The sequence below is a fragment of the Nyctibius grandis genome, chromosome 9 (assembly GCF_013368605.1).
Source record: "Nyctibius grandis isolate bNycGra1 chromosome 9, bNycGra1.pri, whole genome shotgun sequence".
Taxonomy (NCBI): Eukaryota; Metazoa; Chordata; class Aves; order Nyctibiiformes; family Nyctibiidae; genus Nyctibius; species Nyctibius grandis.
In genome coordinates this window covers 8230300-8254383 of record NC_090666.1, presented here as the reverse complement: position 1 = coordinate 8254383, position 24084 = coordinate 8230300, and the positions used below count along the sequence as shown (strand labels likewise).

The 24084-nt window shown below is 38.5% G+C and overlaps 2 protein-coding genes across 7 annotated transcripts in view; one reads left to right on the top strand and one right to left on the bottom strand.

Annotated features, from left to right (window-relative positions):
- Positions 1-4071: 4071 nt before the first annotated feature.
- On the bottom strand, positions 4072-8627 carry NDUFB3 (NADH:ubiquinone oxidoreductase subunit B3). 2 transcript variants are annotated; one of them, XM_068408251.1, is made up of 3 exons: positions 8521-8627; positions 6933-7080; positions 4072-4341 (listed from the first exon to the last, which is right to left on the bottom strand). In XM_068408251.1, the coding sequence occupies exons 2-3, from the start codon at positions 7076-7078 to the stop codon at positions 4185-4187; spliced, it is 303 nt and encodes a 100-aa protein (XP_068264352.1). In that variant the 5' UTR covers positions 7079-7080; positions 8521-8627; the 3' UTR covers positions 4072-4184. The 2 variants fall into 2 exon arrangements, with proteins under 2 accessions (XP_068264352.1, XP_068264353.1); XM_068408252.1 differs by lacking the exon at positions 8521-8627 and adding an exon at positions 8173-8512.
- Positions 8628-8883: 256 nt separating this feature from the next.
- Positions 8884-24084, top strand: part of LOC137667005 (origin recognition complex subunit 2-like) — a 75936-nt gene continuing 60735 nt past the window's right edge. For 3 of the 5 annotated variants that reach the window (XR_011048750.1, XR_011048747.1, XM_068407364.1), the window contains exons 1-2: positions 8884-8925; positions 9497-9540. The gene's annotated coding sequence lies outside the window, so the exon portion shown is untranslated. The remainder of the gene's footprint in view (positions 8926-9496; positions 9541-24084) is intronic. The other 2 variants (XR_011048748.1, XR_011048749.1) reach the window with 2 other exon arrangements.

Here is a 24084-nt window from a genome sequence, read left to right as displayed (position 1 = left end):
CTAAAAATACAGCAGTGAAAGCATAGTACTCTGGGATAGCACGCTATTGTGCAGAGGGTCATACTCTCTTTGGAACTGCAGGGAAAACGGGCAGAAAGTAATTACCCACACTAGAATTTGGTCAGGTACGAAGCAACTGCTCTGTGTTCTGAAAAAATACCTGGATTATTACTGAACTTGTATGGTCAGACTCTAATATCAATCATTCAAGGGTATTACAGTATCCCTGCTACTAACAAGTAGCATTGGATTGGTGCTGATTCAGAAGGAACCAGATACCTGCTGTGAATCAATATGCATGCTTTCTCCTTGGATCTATTCCAAACAAACACGTTAAGTCTTGTACAGGCTAATAGAAGAGGTTTAAGGAGATGGTATGGCTGCAGGCTTATGAAAGAATTATTTTTTCCAAAAACGGTTGAACGAATGATTTACCAATTTAACACAGCCCTTACGTAAGCGACCAATATACTCTTTTGTTTACTTACTCTACTTTTTCCTTAATTTACCTGATTTTTATATGCTCATTAAACAGTTTTCACATTTTTATAGGCAGCATTTACGAGTTATATGCCACTCTTTTTTCATTCTTCCCCCGTTTCCAAGTTGAAATATTACATTGTCTTAATTGATAGGTTCTCATGTAAACTGAAACTGTAAATCAATATAAATGTAGACATAGAGCATACCAGTCAGATTAGATGTGATTGAGAAGAGATGGTCCTTTATGTTTAAATTTAGAGGGCTTTGGATATAAATCTCTGGTTTGGATATATTTCTCTCATTATGCTTTCATAACAGGTTTGATCTGTTTAATTTTGTAGATTCTCGTAGTTATGTAAAACAAAAAAAATCTTTAAGAATTTATGCCTCCTAAAATACTATGAACTTGTCTTTTATGCTATGTATTTCAAAATCAGACTTGGTACGATCAGGGTGAGTGCGTTCCATCCGTATATATAAATGGTGTCAGTAGTTTCATTTGTTATATGTTGGTGTTGCTTTTATTATTATTATTTTTAAAAAAGGCTAAGTCACTAAGGGTTTTTCTTCTCCATTGGAACAGTGGTAAAAGGATTACCTGATTTTCAGATTTCTATTTGGCCTACAACTGACAATAGAGAACGTATAGAGCATCTGTAAAACCAGTTCCTTGTCATACATGTAAAACAGTTTGGATGAATCCTTGAGTATTTTGATACCCATGATGAAATCAGTAAACTTAATTGGAAGACAAGCATGGGTTATGAGTATGTTCCTTGTAAAATACCTTGAAGCTAACACTCCTAACTTCAGTTAGCTGCATGTAGAAAATATACTTGCATTGATGTAAAAAGTCTATCTAATAAATGCTGATCTGGCAAAGATCTAATTGCAGGATAAAAGTTTGAGAGCTCAACAAAGATTTTTGTAGGAAGGTTTTCAGGAGAGATTTCAAGGCAGATTAACACCACACACAGTTATAGTCTGGTATTTAAACTGCAACTGCGTCACATAATGAGAACAATTATGCTCTGAAATAGAAATTTCAGAGACATCCAAATTATACTACAATGTAGTCACTAATGTATTAGAATCATTTAGCTGCTTTAACTTCTGTGTAACATACAGATTTGGAAGATTATGCTAATGATGTAAATATTATAGGTAGCATTAGCAAAAACAATAGATAAATCACAAGTATCTTTCCAGATGAGCAGAAATAGCTCTTTGACTACTGATGGAGGTGGGATTTCCACCTACATTTCAGAAAATGGAACATCATCAGTTCTGTTTTTCAGAACTTAAGATACAGAGCTTCCTGACTGTGGTATCAGAGTCATGTATGTTCCTCACCTGCAGGTGCCACTGCTGTTTGTGACCCTGTTCTTTGCACTGGAAAATATCGGCGCTGGTAGAAGGGCTGTTTTAATGTAAGGACAGCCATTGCTATGGTTACAGTGAAGACAGATTTGGTACTGTTATTTTAATACACAGGAAATACTCCATCCCCAGGCAGGATAAGTATAATACCTGTGAAATAAAAATCTTTGAGTATTGTATGTATATTAATGATGAGACATTTTCATATTCTACAATATTGGCAAAATATGTTCATCATAAATTAAGGGAGTTGTGTAGGGCAGTGGCTGCCACTTGGCTAGTGTAAATAAAGTGCTTAATTTTTAACAGAACTGTCTGCTGTATCAGTGAAGTGGCAGGCTTATAACATTTAAAAAGACTTAATTCTATAGGAACTTGCAGCAACTTTACCTCAGACTCTGAAGCATTTGATGTAGAACAAACAAACACGCAATGAAAAGCATACATACAGAAGAACATGAAAACAAACTTTCCCAACAGGAAACTAAATGGGACAGCAACTACTGCTTAAAGTTTTAAGGTTTATGCCTCTGGAACAGCTGCAGAAGAGTTGGGGTGTTGGAGGGGAAGCAGCCAGTCAGCACACAAGTACTGCATGCCAAATTAAAATTACAAAGAGCAGCTGAAGTGAGAAGCACGTATCTTAAGTACAAGATTCACCAATACTGCATGTAATGCTAGGTCTGTTAATTGTTTTTCTGAACAACCATGTAAAATTCATAAGAACTTTAGTCTTGGACCCAGATAGAAAACAAGCAGTGAATACCAGGCTTTGAAAATGTGTATTTTGTGTGGGACTGCCTAAGGGACAGCATAGAAATATTTTGTGCAACAGACCTTACACAGTAGGTTCTTGATTTGTTTTTCAGGGAGTGATGCAACTGGATAGGGATGCTTGAGAAAGAATTGGGCAAGAAAAGTTTAGTAAAACAAGTGTTTGCCCTATGAACAGTGCCTTGAGCAATGTCATACAGAGATGACAAACTCCGCTGAACAGTACAGCTGCACTCCCACACTAACAGATGTTGTTTATAGGCTCTAAAAATAAAGCTCTGTTACAGTCTCACTCAGAAAGGTTATGTGTGAATATATGTATTAAAAAAAAAAGATATCTTAGCCATGTTTTGGTAGGACCTTCAAGTTTTTTATAAACCTGCAATTTGTGACGTGATTACTTAAACTTTCCAGCTTCTTCACCATGGAAGTACACTATGTAATTGTCTACTGGCATTTACAGTTTCTCACTTGTCTGTCTAATTCTGCTTTTCTGTTTAGTGACACAGATATCTTCTTGTTTGGATTGAAAAATGAGATAGTATACCCTCCGTAGCTTATGTTACTAATGGCATAACAAAATTTACAATAGGATATTCAGCCAATTCTAATTCCTAGCACTGCAGAGGACATACACTGCCAACAGGCCCTTTTCTACTATAGTCCTACTGTCAGGCATTCTTAAACTCCAGAAGTTGTTAGATAATTTAAGGAAAAAATAGGAAATTTAAAACAAATTATTAAGAGACTAGGTGTAAAAATAAATAAATAAATCGGTGCTACTACAAATTTCCAACTTAATATACCAGGACAAAGAAAAAAAGCAGTTGTTCTTTCTCTTTTTTTCACATGACACTCAAGTATATTGGAAGTCATATTAGGATAAGGTACTGTTATTGCTGAGTGAAACATTCTACTTTGCTCAGTAAATGTGACAGCAATGTAATTTTTAATTTCTTCGTGTTACACAGCAGATTATTTTGATGCATAGTGTCTGCCAAATTAATTAACTCTTTAACAGGATTACACATAAGTTTTGGTATCTTCATATACTTTGAGGCAGTTTTGGGTACTTTTTAAAGCTTTAAGGTGAGAGTTCTTTTTATTTAGAGACATAAGAGTGAATCATAACAAACTAAACTTTTAAGAAATGACAAGTCATTCATTACCACTTACTAGCAAATAATAGTTTTTAAACTGGTAATTAATACAGTATAATTTTCCTCTTAAAAGCAGCAGACTTTCTCAATTTCATTTAATAGAACGTTGGCAGGGCTTGAAAGAGCTGGGCTGATAGTTTCCCCTGTTCTTTAAAGGATGGTACAGCAAACCCAAAAGCATACGTGTCTCGGGTTTTTTCCCCAGATTGAAGTCAGGTAAATTGCTCTGGCTATGTTTTTTGATCCTTCCACAAAAGTATAATAAAATCAAACATGTTTTTGCCTGTGATAGACTTTAATATGCATATTATAAGTACAGAGTGAGCAGCAGGCTTATGTATGTTTCATCTTAGTCATTGGCAAGTATTAAGTTGTCATATTTGATCTTCAGTGATGGCCTCCATTCTTCTTTGGAGGAAACAGTGTGTATTCAATGCCAAGAGCTACGACGAAAGCTGCGAATCCCCACTTGAGTCCCCTAGTAAAGACTTCTGTTAAGGTGGCAGGTTTTGCAAAGCCACCCATGTATCTCCAGGCTTCATTACTAGAAGAAAAATGAAACCAAAAGAATAAAACAAGATCAGTGGAGCCACTGTGATAAACATTAATAGGAATATCTTTTTTTTTTTTGGAAAAAGATGAAGGTATTTTAACTAGATACACATTGAGACTGTAACATTTCTATCATTTAAGTATCATTTAAGTAACAGGAGTTGCCACAAATAAAGTTAATGATATTAACTGCAATCCTTTATGCATATAATTTGAGATACAAGTAACACCAGCTAACATAATTCTAGTAACAGAATCAACTTCCCAAACTTATGTAATTGTTGTCTACTGGTTTTACTGTTTGAAACAAAATCAGAACCCATGACCACATGCATGGGATGGAGTAACTACAAAGGCTAGTCACTGTGCTAGACAGTAGCATAGTTAAATCTTAAAAGGGAAAGGTTTTCCAGCCACAGAAAACTCATCCTAGTGGGAGGCACTTTCTGTTTTACAATACAACACTTGACTATATTAGGGTCAGAAAAGCCTACTAAAAGTGATTTTTTTAAAAAAAGCTGAAAAGATTGTGTTTAGCTGAAAAGCTACAGAGTATTTACAAACCTCATGCTGTTTTGCCTGTTTTCAACCTACATTGTTATTGAAACATTAGTCACTGCTATAACTGACTACAAGTATTTATGTATAGCACAAGTGTAATCTACAGAGATGGACACAGTTTGTCTCTTCCAAGGACTCAAAGTCCTTAAGAAAAGGAAAAAAACACATTTGCACAGAAACAAGCAATAAAATCAGAACCATCATTCCAGGAGAAGATGCAGGTTTTTTTTAACAAGGGGGTCAAGTATTTATGTTCATAGATAATCCCCTTGTGCAGATGGTTTCTGTGACTCAGGATGAAGGCATATTGGCATGGAAGAGTATCTTCTAGATGCTAGTATAGAGTACTAATTGATAAAAGACTGAGGTTTCCAAATATGACATCTTTCACACAGCTTATTCTGTATTGAATATGTACATTAATGTGCATTTGCTACAAAGGTGGAAAGCTGATCCCCTCTTAAAAGGAACTTAATATACCAAAGATGGGAGCCCTAGAGGGGGTTACTTTTTCAAGAATTCTAGTGCAAGATATTAATAATGCAAGCTTCTTCCAAATTACTGAAGCAAATAACTTGATACTTCAGTTTCTCCTTTGTACTTATCCTATGGAACTGAAATATTACCTTACCTAAAATTTGAAAAGTTCAGGAGGAATCATGTCATGGTTTAAGAGTTTGACTTTGTTCCTTATTTCAACTCCTCACGTAATTGGCTCAATCCTCTTCTTTTACAGAGAAACTTTTTTTTTTTTTTTTTTTAAATCTAGGAGGGGCAACAAATACTACACAAACTCTTTTCCAGTTTGCTGTTTTGCAGCACTTCCTGAACTTGGAAGTGTATGCAGTGAAAGTCAGGTTAATTTACACTAAATTTATGGTATTAAACTGTGTCCATTTTTTAATGGGAATAAGCCTATTGCTTGCTGAAAACAATTTTGTCTGAAGCAAAGGAAAAAAAAAACCTAACACTGCTTGCACTCCACAGAGATAGAGGCAACATAAATGTGACACAGGCTTGGAAAGTTCATTGGTAACCAATAATCCTAAGGACTCATTTCTCAAATGATTCTTATCATTTTCAAAACTGTCTTTTACTCTATGCTTACAGCCTTAAACTGTTTCAAAGGAAGGAAAAAAAGTGCTGTCAATCCCAAACCGGGCCAGAGATTATAGCACGTAACAACTTTTTAACAGATTACCTGTTTGCTCTTACATTTTTCTTGTAGTGATTTGAAGTAAAGCCTTTTCTATGAAGGCTCCTGGAATACTTTGCTCATGCAGTTTTTCCCTTACAGAAGAACCGGACTACACAGCACAAGACATTTAGCATTTTTATTCCCTGAGATTAAAGAGTACTTGAGCAAAGTATTACATAATTCATGATGTGGGAGAAATATGTTAAACCCTGTTTTAACAGCTGCCTAAATGATCCAGAATTGCTCTAGCTAAAAAAGAGGAGGTATTCGTTGTAGAGTGGGACAACTTAAGAGGTAAAAATCTGGTCTTCCATTATGTCGTTCACTGCTTAGCAAAATAAAATGCACAGTTGAATGAAGTTCCACATTGTATACTACTGTATTTCTTCTTTTCAGATAAAGGCTGCCTGTTGTATATCAGGAATGCTATTCCTACTCAGGGTGTCAATGTAAATTCCATCAACCTCAGCAAGATCTGAGCACGCAATCTCTTTGCTGAGAAGGGACAGAATTACTCACGTGTGCAAGACGTAATATTACTTAGATGTTTTGATGGATGAGGTATTGGTCATTGTGCCTGATCTATATCATCATAAACGTCACAAAGTGCAAGGGTGCCTTGCAAAATGTGGAGACTGGTCAAGGTGACGCAAGGCGTGACCTCCACGTAAAAAAGTAAATAAAGACTTAACTGAAATTCTGACTAATACATTCTAGATGCATTTTCACTATTTTTACTAAAGAAAGAATAATCTGCAATGCCAAGGTCCAGTTGATGCTACAGGATGTCATATTAAGATTATTTTTGAGGCTCTTGCACTTACCGAGCCCACGGATCCCTAAGACCGCGTTTAGCTAGCCTTTCCTGGACCTTCTCTAGGGGAGTACCCTCTATCTTCCATTGCCTGTAGTCGGGGAGTTCCATTTTGCCATGGCCATGACCATGGCCATGCTCATTTCCGTGCCCCATACCTACAAGAAAAGATACGAGGTTTTTATTTCTCAGAGCGCATCAGCTTATTTTCCACACACTTGCAAAGAACAATACCCTGTACAGGAAAAACAGGGAGGTTACAAGAAGTATTCCAAAGCACGTAACATTGCACATGAAGCATCTTCTGCATTGTACACAGTACACTGTACAACAAAGACCTAAGAGACTTTATGCTGCATTTCAGAAGTTGGTGATTAAGCACAATAAGACAAACTGTGCAGACTTAAGTGTTACTGTGTTGTAGGTCACCACCACCATTACATTCATGAAGCAGCTACGTAAGTTTTCTGTGCCAGAAAATAGCGTCAGAAAAACAATTGTTTCCAATGTCTGTACATGCACTTTAACAACACCGGGGCCCACCAACTTGCGGGCTTTCCAGAGTACATCAAAATACTCAGAGTTCAGTTGGGAATTTTCTGATTTAGGTATGGCAGAGCTATCCTCACCAAGCTCTGAAGAAAAACATGAGAGAAACAAAGACTTGGCTCCTCAGCTCCTTTTAAGTTGCCTCCAATTCAGTCAAACGTAACTGTGGCGATAAACAGGTACAGGATAGATGAATGGACAAGGAGATGCACCTTACTAGTCATTTCACAAGGCTGGGAAATACATGCTTTATTTAGATACACCTTTGAGAGAACTATGAACACATTAAGGTTCTCATTAAAAACAGTGATCAAGGCAGATGGGAAGGTGAATGTTTTCTGTGAGATCTTGAAGGACTGGAAGAAAATAACGACGGCTTTGAAGTCTCTATTTTCACAAAGCACTTGAGACGTGAGCTAGGGTTTCCCATTTTAACACATATCTGGTAGCAAAGAACAGATTTAATGTCCTGAATGTTTGGGTGAATTGACTGGAATGCAATGGTGCCAAGAATACAGCTTCGACGCCTGTCACTCTTTGAAGACCCCAAGCCGTGGAGGCAAGCAAAGAGGATTCTCTTGCAGAAGGACACGTGAAGAAGAGCTTCAATGCTGTCCTTACCCGAAACGCTCCCCCAAAATTAAACCCCGGCCTACACCCTTGCCATAAAACCCCAAGACCTCTCTCCTACCAATATGTACCTTTCCACAAGGGGTTCAGGCGCACGCGCACACTAGCGCCCAGACGCCCCGGCCGGCGCGCTGCGCCTCAGCACCAGCCGGGCACGCTCCGCCGGCAGGGCCGGCTAAAGCAGGGCCGAAAGGGCGCCCGGGTCGGGAGGGCCCGCACAGCGCCAGAGCCGAGGCCGGGTGGGGCGGGTGTCCGCCTAACGGCGCGCGGAGGCACAACCCGCAGCAGCAGACACCTCCGCCACCTCCTCCCCTCCCGAGCCCACGCACAGACACTCCCGGGGTGGGCAGCGGCGCAGGCAGGTCCCAGAGGGCGCCCGAGCCCGCCCCCCGCGCGTCCCGCCGACGGGCCCGCGGTACCTGCCCGCTCCGTGACCCTCCTGCAGGACGCAGCCACCACCCGGAAGCGGAAGTCAGCGTGAGGACCAGCCGCTACAGGAAGCGCAGCCAGCCACGAGGGTTCCGGGCAGCTTCCGTTCCGGTTCCGCCCACTGTCTCGGTGAAGGCGCGAAGGCAGCAAGGCCGCTGCCCAGCCCTCTGCTGCTCGCAGCACTCCCGTGGCGGCTTAATGAGGCAGGTCCCGCACACTCAGCGGCGCCGCCAGCTCTGGCGGAGGAGCTTGGCGGGGGGGAGAGGAGGGAAAGACGGAGGAGAAAGCGGCCAATCAGTACGGGGCTTGTTTGGGGCGGGAGCGGCCCAATGGGCGGGCGCGTTGTTGGGCTGCGGGGTTGGCAGTGGCTGGAGGTGGCAGCGGAGGAGAAGAGGGTGAGGGGGCGGCGGCAATAGTAGTCGGTACCGGAGCCGTTGGGCGGCGGCGGGCGGGGCCCGGGCCCGCACCAGGAGCGGGACGGCAGCAAGGGTCTTCCCCCGCTCTGTACTGGTTGGCCGTCGCCCGCCGGTCGTTGCCGGGTGCGCGAGCAGGGACGGAAGCCCGCAGGGTCTGCGCGTGCGGGGGCGCGAGCCGTTCCCCCCTCTCCCGCCATCGCCACCGCTGCTCGCTGGGGTGCGGGGCGCCGAGCGCAGCCTCCTCTTCCTCCTCCCCGCAGCCGGCGGCTCCCCGGGCACCGCAGAGGGGCGGGCGGGGGGGAGCATCCCCGCGGCCAGCGGTTGTGTAAGCCCCGGGCCCGCGCGCCCCCGGCCCTGAGCGCGCAGAGCGGCGGAGCGGCCGCGGGGCGCGGGGCAGTGCCCTCTCGGTGCCTGCCCTCGGGGTTCACGGCGGCAGGGGAAGGCGTTGTGGGGCAGGTCGGTGGCGCTCGCAGGCCTGGCTGGCACCGGGAGCAGGCTTTTGGTTTTCAGTGGATACATCTTAAAAGAGCATCGCTGTTTGTTTCCGTAGGAGAAGCGGGGGGACAGCCTGAAATCCTGGAACTGCCCTGAAAGGTGAGTGGACGTTAAGACTTGTCTTGACAGCTACTTCTTGAGTGAGATGGTTGCTTGGTTCCATTGAGTGCCTGTCTCGGGGGAGCTCGGCGTTTTGCATGCCCTGACTATGTAATTATGAAGTGTCGATAGCGTTAGTATGTGGATAATTATTTTTTTATACTCTTCGAGGTTGAGTACATAGTTCACTTCATCCAAAAAGAAACTGGTAAAAGTTAACTACTCAGACGGTGACTTATAAAGGCTTATATTAGTCCTCAATTGTAGACGGTACAACAATGCTGTTTCTTTATAGCAGAATACAAACTCTGTTATATTAATTTCTGGTGCTCTTATAAGAATGAGAATAAACACTGGTTATAGCATGATGCTAGCAGAATTTTAGGACACACTAGTGCCTTTTCTTTTTTTAATATCCTGATGTAAAGCTGCTTCTGGGTTTCAGGGCTTTTTTATAGGGATATTGGGAGCGCATGAGAAGAGTTCCAGGAGGAATGCCATTATCATGTTATTAACAGTGAAACTGTTCTAAATAGAGTGCCATCTGTTTAATCCAGACTGCCTCTGTCTGGTTTCAGCATTGAATGTTTTTCACTGTGAGATAAAGTCTGCAAGATTCAGAGCAGTCTCTTCTCTGCAGATGCAGTGTCAGGGTGAGAGGAGACACATTTGTTTTTCTGTAATGTATGTGGGGTGGAATTGCAGGAGGGCTTTTTATTTGTGAGGTACCTGGGAGTTAAATCTCTGTCTTATAGAGAATGAAGTTCTGTCAGATACCTGTGAAGTATTTCTTTTTTCTTATTGTGGCTGAAAGTTAATGGGTATGTGTTCCAAGCCTGAGGAATGTTGGTATTTTCTTCAGAAAAAAAATTTCAGTGACCCGTAGACATTTTAGATACCACACACCTTGGATGTATTATTTGAAGGAAAAATACAAAGTCCTGGGTTTATTTGTGGGGTTGTTTGTTTGGTTTGGTTTGTTTTCTTCATGGTGCTTGGAAACACGGCTTGGTTATTTATGCATGAAGCCATATTTCACGGGTATTGCTGACTCTATCAACATGAATGTTCAGTTCTGATCACAGAATATTGATTTTGCGTGACCTATTGCAGTTGAACAGAATTATAGCAGAGGAGTGCAGTCGGCAAGATTTGTCTTCAAATACGCTATCACTTTCAAGGTTTAACAAGGCTTTGGGTAGCTGTTTCCCTCCACCTAAGTACATGAAAACTCTTGATAGGAAAAACTGTGTGCAGTTGATAGATTTGCTCTACCATCAGGTTGCTTAATGTTTTGCTTCCTAAATTTCCTTTTCTTTCAGCAGGGACCATACCCTTTCTTGTCAAAATAAGACTGCAAATATGAGGGATGTGATGTTTTGGGCATATAGGAAGTTTTTTGAAGCTATATCTTCACCAAATAAGTGAGTCTGCATATTTTCAAGGGGGCTTACAGTGTTGCTACAACCTGTTTTTGAGAAGGAAACTTCACCATAATTACAGTGTCAGTCTGAAGAAATGAACAGTATGCACAAGGAACTAACATAAAGAAAAGAAATTTTCATCTTGTTTAAAAAAATGCTGGATGTCCTTTAGGAAGGGAAGGTCATTAGGACTCCGTATACAAATAATCAGTACTTTTTGTGGTTTATTCAGTTGCTTTTGGTGTACTATTCATGGTGGTGATAATTACTGAAAAGATTAAGTGTTCTAAGATACAGTTGTGTTAGCATGTATCCGTGTTAGTTATGGTTCGCTGGCATTCCTGCTTATGTTGCTAGGTTAGAGGAAGGTGGCAGGGTTTTCTTCAGTAGCTTGCAAAAGCCCTTGTTTCCAGAAATTTGTGTTGATATGCGTTCTGGATTAACAGATTGTGGGATACATTATGGGTACTGCTCTTCTCTGCATGTGCATATAATAATCTCTCTAGCACTGAACTGTGTTTAGTGGTATGCTCTTCACGATTGTTTTCTGGAGTAGGGAGCTGTGTGACTGACAGTGACTTGAAGTATTTTCAGTTTTGAGGTGACAAAAAAGGGTTGTGGAGTTGTTTTGGGTGGGGTGTGGTTTTTGTTTTTGACTCAGTATCTTAATACTTATTTGAACTACTTAAATACTGCATCTTTTTTTCCTGAAATTACATGTTACTTTCTCCAGCTTTGTATTAGTATTGTAAGTTATTGGAAGCCTTTTGTCATTTGAATAAAATAGTCAATCCTGCTTTAATTACAATAATAATGGAAAAGATCTTTCTTTAGTCCACCTTGGTTTTTAAAGATTGTTTTTAAAAAAAGACTATGAAAGATGGGGAAGCAAATTATCTTCTCGGGCAGCATTAGAGAGCTAAATATTTTATGGATAGTGTCACAATCTCAAACCACTGGTTCACCTCTCTTTTGGAGAAGTGGTGTGCTAGAGCAATAGTCTTAGTTTCTTTCTCTTTTTCTTTTTGGCAACCAAAGACCATTCTTCACAGGAACAGTCGTACTGGTCTTATCTGCTATTCTCTCTTGGAGTCTGAAGCTCTGGGATCCTGGTATGTGACAGGACCATTGTTTCAAGTCCTGCTTGTCTCCCAAAGCTAAGCAGTATTTGACAGCAGGTGCTTTATTCTTACACTATCTTCTAGGCAAGCATATAGGGTTACTCCTTAGGTCAGCTCTCCCAGACTCTCAGTGGGGATGATGTTTTGTATGGATTTTTATTCCATGGATATACTTAATTTTTAGAAACTTTCGAGCCCATGTATGCTTTTTTCATCTACCATGTTTTCTGGTGATAAGCACCGTACTTCATGTGTTGTGTGAATAAGTCATTCCTCTGTTCTGTTTCGAACCTGTTACCCGAGAACTTCATGTGATACTCCCTGTTTTCGGTATAACGGGGCAGTACGAGTTTGGCTCTTTGCCAAGCAGTTTGATATGAGTTTAGAATCTTTAAAGATCGGGGTAATGTGTTCACTCAAACACTTGTCTAATCAAGAAAATAATTTTAGATTCCATTTATTTTCTTTATGCTTATTCCATTATATTAAGATATGAACTAGTATCAGGAAGTGAAGCTGGAGGCTTCCCCTGCTGACTCCTGGTGAAGGACATCTGTGCCATAGGAATGATCATTTAAGAAGAAGTCCTGTGACTCTTCTCAGGAGAAATTGATCTGAGCAGAGACAGTCATCAATACTACAGTTTGACTTGCTACTTCAGTCAGTTATTTTCGTTCCAAATAGAATAGTTATGAGAAGTAATTCTTGACTTTTTTAATACCGTTTTCCACAGTGTTTCCTTTGCAGTTATTTGCTTGTAGTAGATAAAATTTAATACGGAGTTGTGTTCAAGGGAACATAAACTTCTGAGTTGTGTAAATTGCTCAGATGTTTCCTATATAGATATAGAGATGATGACTTTAAAATAGAGATGATGACTTTAAGAAAGATTTGCAGGTTTCAGGTATTATCGGAATAATCTGGTTTTTTTTTTTTTTTTACTGAACCTTTGTTTTGTCGTCTTTCGCAGAAGTAGACGTTCTTAAAAAATGGAATTGCAGGATAGTTGAGGTTGAAATGGACCTCTGGTGATAAAGTAGTTCAACCCCTTTGCTCAAAGCAGAGCCAACTAGGGCAGGTTCCTCGGGACATTGTCCAGTTGAATTTTGAGTATCTCCAGAGACTCCGTGACCTCTACGGGTAACTTGTTCCAGTGTTTAAACACCCTCACGCTAAAGAAGTTTTTTCTTAGGTTTAAATGGAATTTCTTGTATTTCAGTATGCGTCCAGATAGGTGCAAAGTGTTTTTTGAGAGTAAGAAAGTATTCTAAGTCTGTGCTTGTATCGCTAATGGTACGTAAAATAGCAAGCTAGTGGAATTTTTCTCTCTGCACCTTTGCTTGGATAATTCATGCTTGTAATAACAAGACAAATAATTTAAAATGTCTTTTTTTAACTTTAATCACAGGACAGATTTATGGGAGTGACTCAGTTGGTCTCCTTTTTCAAATAGAATTCTGACTTTAGTTTCTAAACTTGAAATACAAGGTCAAGAGGTAGAGGGGCACTTCTTACGAAATAAAATATCATTGTCTGGTAAAACCCTACTGTAAAACAGAATTCTCTATTGTCAGCAGTACCACAGAAAAGAGAACGTACAAACCTTGATCAGGGGCTGGGTAAAATAATAAACAGTTTGCAAACTGTTCCAACACATGCTGCAGCTTATCAATAATAGTAAAGGTTTTGTGTTGTAAGGAAAATCACTGTGTGGCCGTTAGTCGTTCTTCTGTTAGCATTATCTTTTTCTGTCAAATATAATGAATATGAGCACAGGCTTTTTTATATTCTGTGTTACTTAGAGCCAAAGAAGATAGAAATGGTGTGCTACAGATGTTTATTCTATGACATGTTAATTTGTAGTGTTTTAAGAATAATAAATTATGTTGTCATGGAACATATTTGTCTAACAAACCATATATCTACTTTTAAACTAATCTACATCTTTTAATTTAATGCCACTGTAGAGTAATTTGGATTTCATGTACCCTGCTAACGGATTAGGCTGAATTCCACAGCAGTGTTACTCTGTCACTGTGAGATGTCCTTTTGCTTTGAAATCCTGCGTTTCCCGTACTGTGGATTCTATATGAAAATTTTCAATAAAAATCACTTATGGTTATCTACTTCAATAGATATTTTATTAGTAATCACAATTTAAGTGATTTGTAAAAGACAGCTATCATTGACAAGTCACCTTTTTGGTCTTTCCTTGATCGTTTTCTGTTCTTCTGCAGGCAGTCCAGCTTGCCCCTGCTGCCCACTGCCTGTGTCAGATCTGCAACCTTGACCTCCTGGTGTGATTTTGTTGAGCAATAATGGATTTTATGGTTCAAATTTATTAACTTCCTTTTGCATGAAAATAGAGAGCCGGAGACATTTGGAAGGAGATCCCACTAGGATAGTTAAATAAAATGTCATGTGAATAACTGTCGCAAAGTGGTTATTTATTTATTTATTTATTTATTTATCTCTCAGTACTGAGTATCATTACCTGGAAAATGCCAAGTTCCCTGACTGCATAATACTGTTCAGCACAGGACCTGATGGAGATGGTTGGGGCAGTCCAAGCCTGTTAAAACACTCTTCCTGGAGTGCATTCTTCCTGCATATTCTGTTTTGTTTTGTTTTTTCTACAGGACAAAGTACTTAATGACATCTCATTTTATATTGTATAACTTATGCCTGTGTTTGACTAACAGTGAATTTTGCAGTCCGGAAATGCTAAGTCTATGTTATTGTGTGTAACCTCCATAATTTAACTAATCTTACTATGTTTTTATTTTACTTACTGTGATTCTTCAGAAAACTGAACTGATTAGGTCTTCTGTATTGGTGTCTGCATTATGTATGGTTCATGAGTTCTTTAAATAATCATACGTTACTGTTCCTCTGAATTATATTTAAATGAAATGTATGACATGGACATTTGTGCAGGCTGCATGACTGTAGTTTGCTGATTCATATAGGGCAATGTTGATACTTATGGGATTTTTTTCTATTTCCATTCCTTATGTTTAGTAGTTTATGAATGTCAAAATGTAGTTGTATTTAGGGTCTTCCTCTCCTCTTCTGCCCTGCCTTGACCCGTATTTGGGCTGGAGGAATTATTCCACGTCTATCTGGAAAGACAGTAAGAAAGTTTAACGGAATGTGTTTTTCATGGCCATTCAGCTGGGAAGATATTGGGTTGAAAGATAATGAGGTGAAGTATGTGGAAAATTTACTTATGTTTTTCTCCTTCCTGGCTTTGTTTATTTCATTTTTATTCGAATAGGTTGGTTATTTCTGAGAGTTCTGGTGTCTGTTTCTTCTTTCCATGTCCTCATGTTATTTTCGCCTTTGTCCTTTCTGTCTCCTTGAGCTTTGACAGTATCTTGAGGTTTAGCAGAGGCTGAAGAACAGCCCTTCTGCATGCCTGCCTCTGTTCTGATTTGAAATAGAGCCACAAGGTAGAAAACTTGATTCAGAAAAAATTCTGAAGAAGCTCATAGTAGTTATTCAAGCAACTTTCCTAAATATCCTAAGCACAAGATTTTGGAGACACATGAGCATAAGTGTAGCAGATTTTGTTTTAGAAATAGCTTAACTTGTCTCTGTAAATTTAAATATCATGTTTCCTGCACGTGAAAACAAATTAGCTAGAAATTATTATTTTTTTAGTTTTTTTTTTAAACATGAACTTTATGAAGATCTGACATCTTATGACCAGTGTGCCCCATGTGTAAGATACACTGGTAATTCCGCCATCCGCTTTAGACAATACGGTAGCAACACCATGATGGCTGAAGATAGGAGGGTCAATAACCTTCTAGCTGAGACATGTTTCAGAAGGTAAGAGGCTTTTATGTGAACTTAGTTATGGAGGGGGTGGAGCGAGCAATTTATCAAGCATCCTAGTGCATGCTGTCAAGAGTAGGGCAAAGAAGAAAAATCTAAATGTTCAACTTTGAGTTTTTGATATCTCCCTATTACTCCAGGTTAGGGGTGTACTCTTTTGAAAAAATATTTGATGCTTCTGCATATGACTGTTGTCCCTCATATTTTATGGTTGGAAACACAAGCAGTTAAAAATAGTCATTAAAAAAAGCTCCCTACTTAGAATGGTTGTTGTACTGGTTTTTAGTATCTGCAGGTAACTTAATGAAAGATGTCAAATCACTTGATAAGTGTGGATACCTGCTATCCAAATTTTGCAGATGAAAATTCTTCGTGCTTCTGGCACCGCTGAAGTCAATTCTAAGATTTATATTTACTTCTGTGGAATTAAGGTTAGAGTGTGAATTTCCAGGCTTCTGCTGTAACCATGTTGCTTTGCTAAAATATGTAAAACTGAAATTCAGTAGACAAAACTAATGCTTATAATTGTAGTTAGAACCCAGACTTGATAGTACAAGTCGTTCTTTGTACAACAGTGATAGTATAAGAGTAAGAAGGGGTGTTAATATCTTGAAACTCTTAATATTTTATTAACAGGAATGGGATAGATGGTTGGTTAAAGTCCATTTACTTTAGTAAAGTTACACAAGAAGTGGTTGAAGAGATTGTTAAGTAATAATAATTTGCCCTTTTACATAGAAATGTAAAGCATGCTGATGAAGGATTTATCCTAGCAAAAGCTCATATTTCTCGGTGTGTAACAGTTGGAGAACTTTCCATTGCTTTTTTTTTTTCCCCAAGATGTTCAGTTGAGCCGGAACAGCATAAAGACGTGAGCTAAATATGGACACAGAGGAGAGTCGGGGGGGGTTAGATGTGGAATGGAAAAATGACTAGTCCCTTATGTGCATGGATTTTTTTTTTAAGCTGCTTGTTTCTTGTTCTCAGCATAGAATAGGCCTTAGACAAAATTGCTGAGCTTCCAAAGCTGCTTCTAGATTGTTAATTGTGTGTATTGAATTCTATATAATAATTAAGTAACTGACAAACCATGATACCTGATGGTCTCTCTTCACTGTTGCATCTGTGCAGCCGTTTCAAGTAGTAACATCCTTAAGTTTCTGGAAGTTATTAAACCATATTTTTGGTTAATTTCTTGGGAAGATCAGAGAATGAGGTGCTGTTTTTGTCAGACTTCATGTGAACCATTCTAATAGCTTAATTCATGTTAATGAACTACAGCAGATTACAGCGTAAATCTTGCTATGTCAGAGTAGCAAGAGCTTCATGAAAATCTCTTAAAACAGTTGTTACCTATGGAAATAAAAATAGAGATGGGAATCGTGGGCTGGAGGCTAAGTTGAATGAAAGTAGAAAAGAAATACCTAAAATATGGAACTAATTTAAGCTAAGCATTCATAAACTCTGTTTCTGTGCTGTTTATTTTCATAATGTTCTGTCACAGCAACCCTTTCTTTAAATCATAGCTGTCACATGCATTTCTTGATTCTCCAGTGAACAGGATGGCTGGTAGCAGGCTAGTACCTTTTCTGTTTGCTTAGGTCTGTGCACCTGCCAAGGCTTGTTTCATGTGCTGTGACTTTTCAACTTTGTCACACCGGGTGAGTTTGAGAAGCCTCTGTTTATCTGTGGAATAAGAGAACTTCCTAGCTTTCTTTTTATTTGTTTGGGGGAGCAGGAGAGAACAAGATTTTCTTTCTCCTCACCATAATCAGTGTTAGAACTTGAGACAACAAATAAAAAATTTAAAATAATTTACCCTGAATATTTGCCGTGTCTGTCCAGCTTATTGCTGGAATGTGAACAGTTTTGGCACAGCTTGTTGTCCGTGAGTCTCCAAAGGACCAATTGCAGAAATAACTGAGGTGCCCTTTTGCTTGTGCAGGTGCTGAGTGGACTTGGAATATGCACTGTAGTGCTTTAAGATGTATAGTAGTCCTAGTGAGAATAACTGCTACCATTGTTACCAGAAGATGTGTACCTTTTCTGCACCAACGGTGAAAATATGTATACAGTTATTCTTAGTACATACAGAAATGATATATTGTGGGATTGTTAACAGTCACTTCAGCCATAAAAAAATCATTTTGAGGCATTTGGGTGTTTAAATCACTCAAATGGCAGCTGCGATATACACATACATCTTGTGTTTCAGGAACCACTGCACTAAACTCTTCGAAAGAGTGCATGCTTTGCGTTTTTCCTCTCTATATAGATTACATCCTTTCAGTTACCTAAGGTCTGCTATGGTTTTTAGTAGTTAAGTTTTACAGTTTACATGGCAAAACTAAAACTACTGCACTAATTTCCCTTTTCAATTGAAATTAAAATGTTAGCATTTTATGTCTAGTTTTTAACTTGACAACTTAGCCCAAACTTAAACTCTGGAATTTTTAGGAAGATAGCTGGAGATGTTCTAATACATTTCATCGTAATGTTTATACATTAACTTTGTTTGTAACTTTACCCTTTTTTTCCCTAGCTATTTCAGTATTTAAATTGAGTAAAATTTATGATGCTAAGGCAGAAAAATAACTGTGCAACTGTAGGATTTCACATTTGTTGTGCACAAAAGTGCTAATCGGGTTAAGGTCTGCAGACGGATTCCAGACTGAGTTAGGGGTCAGTGGCCAGTACTAATTGGCCTTGATGCTGCTGAAATTCTGTAATCAGGTATTGTGCCGATTGTCACAGGGTATTTTTTGTGTGTATGTGTGTCCCCTTTACTTTATTTGGCAATGTATAATTAACCAAATGTTCAAAGGGGTTTTTTTTGTTTCCTTTGTGCTCTTTTTCTCTGACTTGTAGGTATTGGTCTGTACTAAAGACAGGACACTGGGTTCGATGTAAGAAAAGTAGAAGGAAGTTCAAGGAAACTTAAGTAAAGGGGAGGGTGACTTGAGATGTTAATTTCATCTAATAAATTAAGATTCAATGTGTGCGGCAAAAAGCTTTAAAATGATCTGTTGGTCAGTAGGGGAGTGGGAGTGCTATGTTGGTGTTTGTTTTTTTTTTTTCCCCAGCTGCTAGGAAAGAGCTTCTCCAGCACTGCTTGTCATTTTACTGAAATGTTTTGTAGGAACTTTACCACATTTGGCTGGTGGAGATGTGCATGGGTGTGACAGTCAACTGCTCTTGATTGCTCCCATGATTGTAACCTACCAGAGACTGTATTTGATAGCTTATTTTGATAATAAATTTTTGGTCTTGTGTGAGAGAGGAGCGAACAGATCTTAAATGGACGTTATTGTGCTAATTAGGAAACCTTAATCACCATTTAAAGAGTTTTCAGCTTTATCAAGTTTTGAGGTATTTCAAATTCATATTCCAATGGGTAGATTTTGATAGACAAAATATTTTTTTTGCATGTACTGACTTTATGCAAAATTCCAGTAATAGTTATTTTATTGCTATTTCTATGAACTATCGGGGCATTCTGCTTTAGTAGTATGTGTTGACTTTGACTAGATTGTGATGATTGTTTCTCTGTCTCTGTGAATGCAGACTTTATAGCTTTCTGAAATGTGTAATGTTGCTATAAGTAAATTCTGCGTGTTTATGCATATGCGTCACATCTACAGAAGATTAAAAAGGTTTTTATTAGAATTTACTTTTTTATTGAAGGAGAATGTTTGAAGTTACAATCTTATTTCTTGGTTTTAATTATTCAAGTGGAACAGAACTGATCAGGAAACAAAATTGTCAAAATATGGTTACAAAGGTCTTTTCAATGTGCCAATTGGATAGCTGGCAGATAAAGCAAAAAAAGCATGAGGATTCCCCCCCCGCCCCCCGCCAAGTATGAAACTCCGGCTGCTCACTGATAAGAAATAATTATTGAGTAATCATCTTAACTTGCAAATCTGCACATAGTTGCAGGTACCATGGTGTTAGGTCTGGATTTGTATTTTGTTCAGAACAGTTTTCTCATGTACTGAAGTAGTCACATGTGGACTATGTGGGTTTGTTTTGGTTTGTTGTTTTTTGTTGTTGTGGTGGTGGTTTTGTTTTTTGTTTTGTTTTGGCTTTATACCTGGTCAACCCTACTTTTTGAGAAGTTACCCAGTGCTCTTTCTGTGGGTCTGCTGTCTGCATTCCAATAACCTCAGTATTTCTAAACCTTCTGTCTTAAGTTGCCTTTGAAAGACTGCATGTGTTTTGTGAAGCGTGCCATATGAAGGGTGTTAGATGAGTATGCTCCTTACACCAAAAATGTGTAATCTGACAATTTTAGGTGCCTGGTGCTTGAACTTTGATAGATACTGCTGATTCGTATCAACAATTGCGTAGGGAAACAGAAGAGTGACACTTTTAACCAACTGTTTAGTTAAACTCAGGCTTTGATTAAAAATTTTTGCAGATGCATTTGAAGAGAATGAACTGAATTTGCTGTGTTGCCAATACAATTAATTAAAAAAGTATAAGATCATAAACGTTACCTAGATGGGCAGTGTGACTTACCTGTAAAAGAATAAGGAAACTATTTATGTTTAGTATAGTTCATGTGGATGTATTTCTGTTTCAAGTGGATGTAACATACAGAATTTGCTGAAGAAGATTAATATTGCAAAAAGCAGTAGTATAACTCTTTGACATGTTTGCATGTAAGATCATCTCTGGTCTTTTTCCAAAGGTAAATTTACTCAGGTGACTTGAGGGAAGGAAAAACATTGTTCTGCCAACTGCTTTTGAAGTTTTTAGCAGGAAAACTATTTAGTATTGCAAACAACCTCACCCGCACACAGAGAAACTCTGGGGTTTTATGTAAAAATGGCTGAAGTTTAGAACATTGAGTCCTCAGTGAGAATTTCTGCTGTTGTTTTTTTGGGTGCAAGAAAATAGGCTTGAAAACCTAGAACATTGTAAAATTGACCATGAGTAAATAAATTCCATTCCTCCTTCCACACAAAAAAACCCTGGAGGAATGGTACACATGAAGCCAGCTGCATGGATTTTCAATGCTGCCTGTTAAATCTGTAATTTTTCATAATCTTGAAAGACTCCTGCTTTCTGACTGTACATTAGGGTAGTATGAGACCAAAAACTTTTAAATTTTCAGGCTATGAGTAGAAAATATGCATGAAAATAGTAGTACGCGTTTAATATTTCGCTCTTGCTTTTGTTTCCGTAATGTCTGGTGGGACGAGTAAGGCTGTGCATTTCAATTGAAGTCATCAAAGCTATACCTGTGGAAGGCTGCTTTTTTTGCCTTTTTTTTTTTTAATAACTTTTTTATATTGATCTATAGCTTAGATAAATGAAAAGCATTGTGGAAAATCTTGCCTAAGAGGGTACATAAAAGATCTGATTGATTCAAGTTATTTGTGCTGGGTTTACATTACTTTCCTAAAGAGATTGTATGCAAACTTTTGCGCCAGAAAAAACACCTTTAAATTTCAGATTAAAAAAACCCAAACCACAAAAAGCCAAACACACCCCTCGAGAAACACCCCCACATATGTTAGTAACTTAGTGCTCCTCACTATTTAAAAATATATATATATAAATAAACCACTTCACACTAAAATATTAACTAATCCTTCTGTACGACTGGTCAGTCTCTATTCTGTTTTAATATTGGTTTAACAGTAGAATAATAACAACTGTGTAAACAATATGCACTGTGTTTAACTATTCAACAGTGAAGATTAATTATTAAACTCATACCAAGCCAAAAGGGGAAACCGGTGTAGTTGTTGCACTAGTTTACATTTACTAACATTTTAATTCTCATAGTTATTTCACAGAGAAGTAGCGTATACTTCCATGTGGTAGGCCACAGAATGCCAGTTGTAGTAAGCTGAGTTTCAGAATTTCATAAGAGCTTCTAATAAGGTGATTAAAAAGGGTTGTGCTTTCTTTAGAGGCACTGTTTCTTTGCCTGTTTTCTGTGAAAGAGGGAGTCCAACAAAGACAATGTAATTTCTTGCTCTGGAGGAATTCTAGTGAAGTTAGTAGGGTTGGTCATGAGCATCAGTTTTTATAGCACAGTCACCTTAATCAATTGGGTCAACTATGTGGATAGTTGATGTTAAGGTAGCTCTTAATGGATTGTGTTGTACAGAATTAAGATGGTCAGGAACATGTGTTACTTAGGTGTGGAAATTCTGATTTGTATGGTCTGTCTAATCTCAATATAAAATAACAGTGTTTTTCTCATTTTGTGAGATTGTTCTTTGCAGTTCTTAAAACCTCTTTCTAACTTTCAGAAAACAAGTGTGAGATTGAAAATGACTGACACTGAAATAATGCTGTGGTGCATGACATGGAAGAAAACAATTTGTTTCCTGTAAAGTGACAATTGGAAGTAGTAATGGCAGCTATGGTCTGAGCAATTGTGACTCTGAAAGTTGAAGCAGATCTTATGTTTCTGGATTCTTGATGCTATTCTGCTTAACCTGTGAATAGCATGCAGCCTCTGTGTGTGGCTTAAGTCCTTTTCATGTTTTGTGTTCAGGGCTCGACTGCCTCGTATGTTCCATTAGGTCAAGCAGAAGAGATCTGTGCTGTTCTGAAGTTGTGTCGTCTTGATGAGTAGTGGTGAGATCAGTGGTGTTTCATGTAGCTATATTTGTTGTACAGTTTGCTTTTTAAACTCTAGGAACTTGTATTGGAAAAGCAAGACCAGAATATCAATTAGAATTCATTTTCTCCTTGAAAACCATACTTCTTAAATGTGAATGATGCATCTGAGTCACACATATGAAATTTATGGCATCGTGCAATAAAGGAATATATCCTGATGCTCATGGACCTTCAACTCTGGTATTTTGAAAGTTCATGTTGGAACTTTGTATTCTTACTGTATAATTTTTAAAAATCATGATTATGACATAATTTTAGCTATAATTGAAGTAAATTCAGATAAATTTTAAGATTCCACTCATTTAAGAGTTTGTGCATGTGTAAGTAAGTGTATGGATGGGGGGGCGGGCAGAATCAGTCACCTCAGCTTCATTTACTTACACTCTACTTCCTCGAGCTGAAGGCTTTACCATCTGGAAGTTGGAAAGATTAGAATGAGGGATTTCATTACTTTCAGCAGAGAATCCTTTAGGTTAGATCTCTTTGGGAGTATTTAGGGTAGAAGAAGGGAGGTTAGGTGAATTAATGACTATGTAACCTAAATTCCAGTTTGTGTGGATTACATTTGGTAGCAGATACTGAAGTGACAAATATATATTGATATTTTATTGGTCTGGAATTGATAGAGGACTTCGTTTTTATGGCTATTTTCGTACTGTAACAGACATTTATTTCCATCCAGTGAGGATTTTACAGCTCAAAAATGGGAAGCTGCTTAGAATCTACAGTTCATATTTCTAGAACTGTTTCTGCATGCATTTCTTTCCTTTGCAGGCAAGATAGTGATCTTTCTCAGCATAACATTTGCAGTCCTATTGCAAATTGCATGTTGAGGGTTTTTTGATGGTGTGGTTTGTTGTTGATTTTTTTGTTTTGTTTTTAAATTTTGTTTTGTTATTGTTCCCACAGAAATTCTGTTTCAAGATTTCTCCTAGCTTGTGCCTGTTCATTTTTAGTACGTACCACTGAGCATCCCTTAACTGTGGTTTTGCAAGTGTTAGTTTGCTGTTAGATTTTTTTTTTTTATACAGCTTCATTTTTACTATGCATTTTCTATCTTTAGTAAAGTCTTTCTAGATTTAATTTACTTAACGAACCAAAACTGTGAACCAAGAAGGTGTTGGGGAGAGGTAGGGTTACACGGAAAGTAATTTGCATGCAAATGTTTTCGTAAGTAAAGAAATTCATGAGTTGCAGACAAACTAGCATAGGAGGAGTTACTGCATATGAACTGATGTGAAGGGAGGACGAGCCTGTATTGTTTAGTGTAGGATGGGTTATCACAGAGGATCCTGAGAAGAGAACGTTTTAGGTTTAGTGTAGGAAGACTACATGAAATTGTTTCTAAGGAAACTGGTGCTGAGAGAGTAAGGTGACATTTCTGTGGCTAACCTACGTGTGTGTGTGTATACATATTTTTAAGTGCGTTGAGTCTTTATAATAGAATAATTAACATGTGTGTTGCTGTATTTAAGGCTGCAGGATATTTTCTTTCTTATATTATTGTTTCCCAA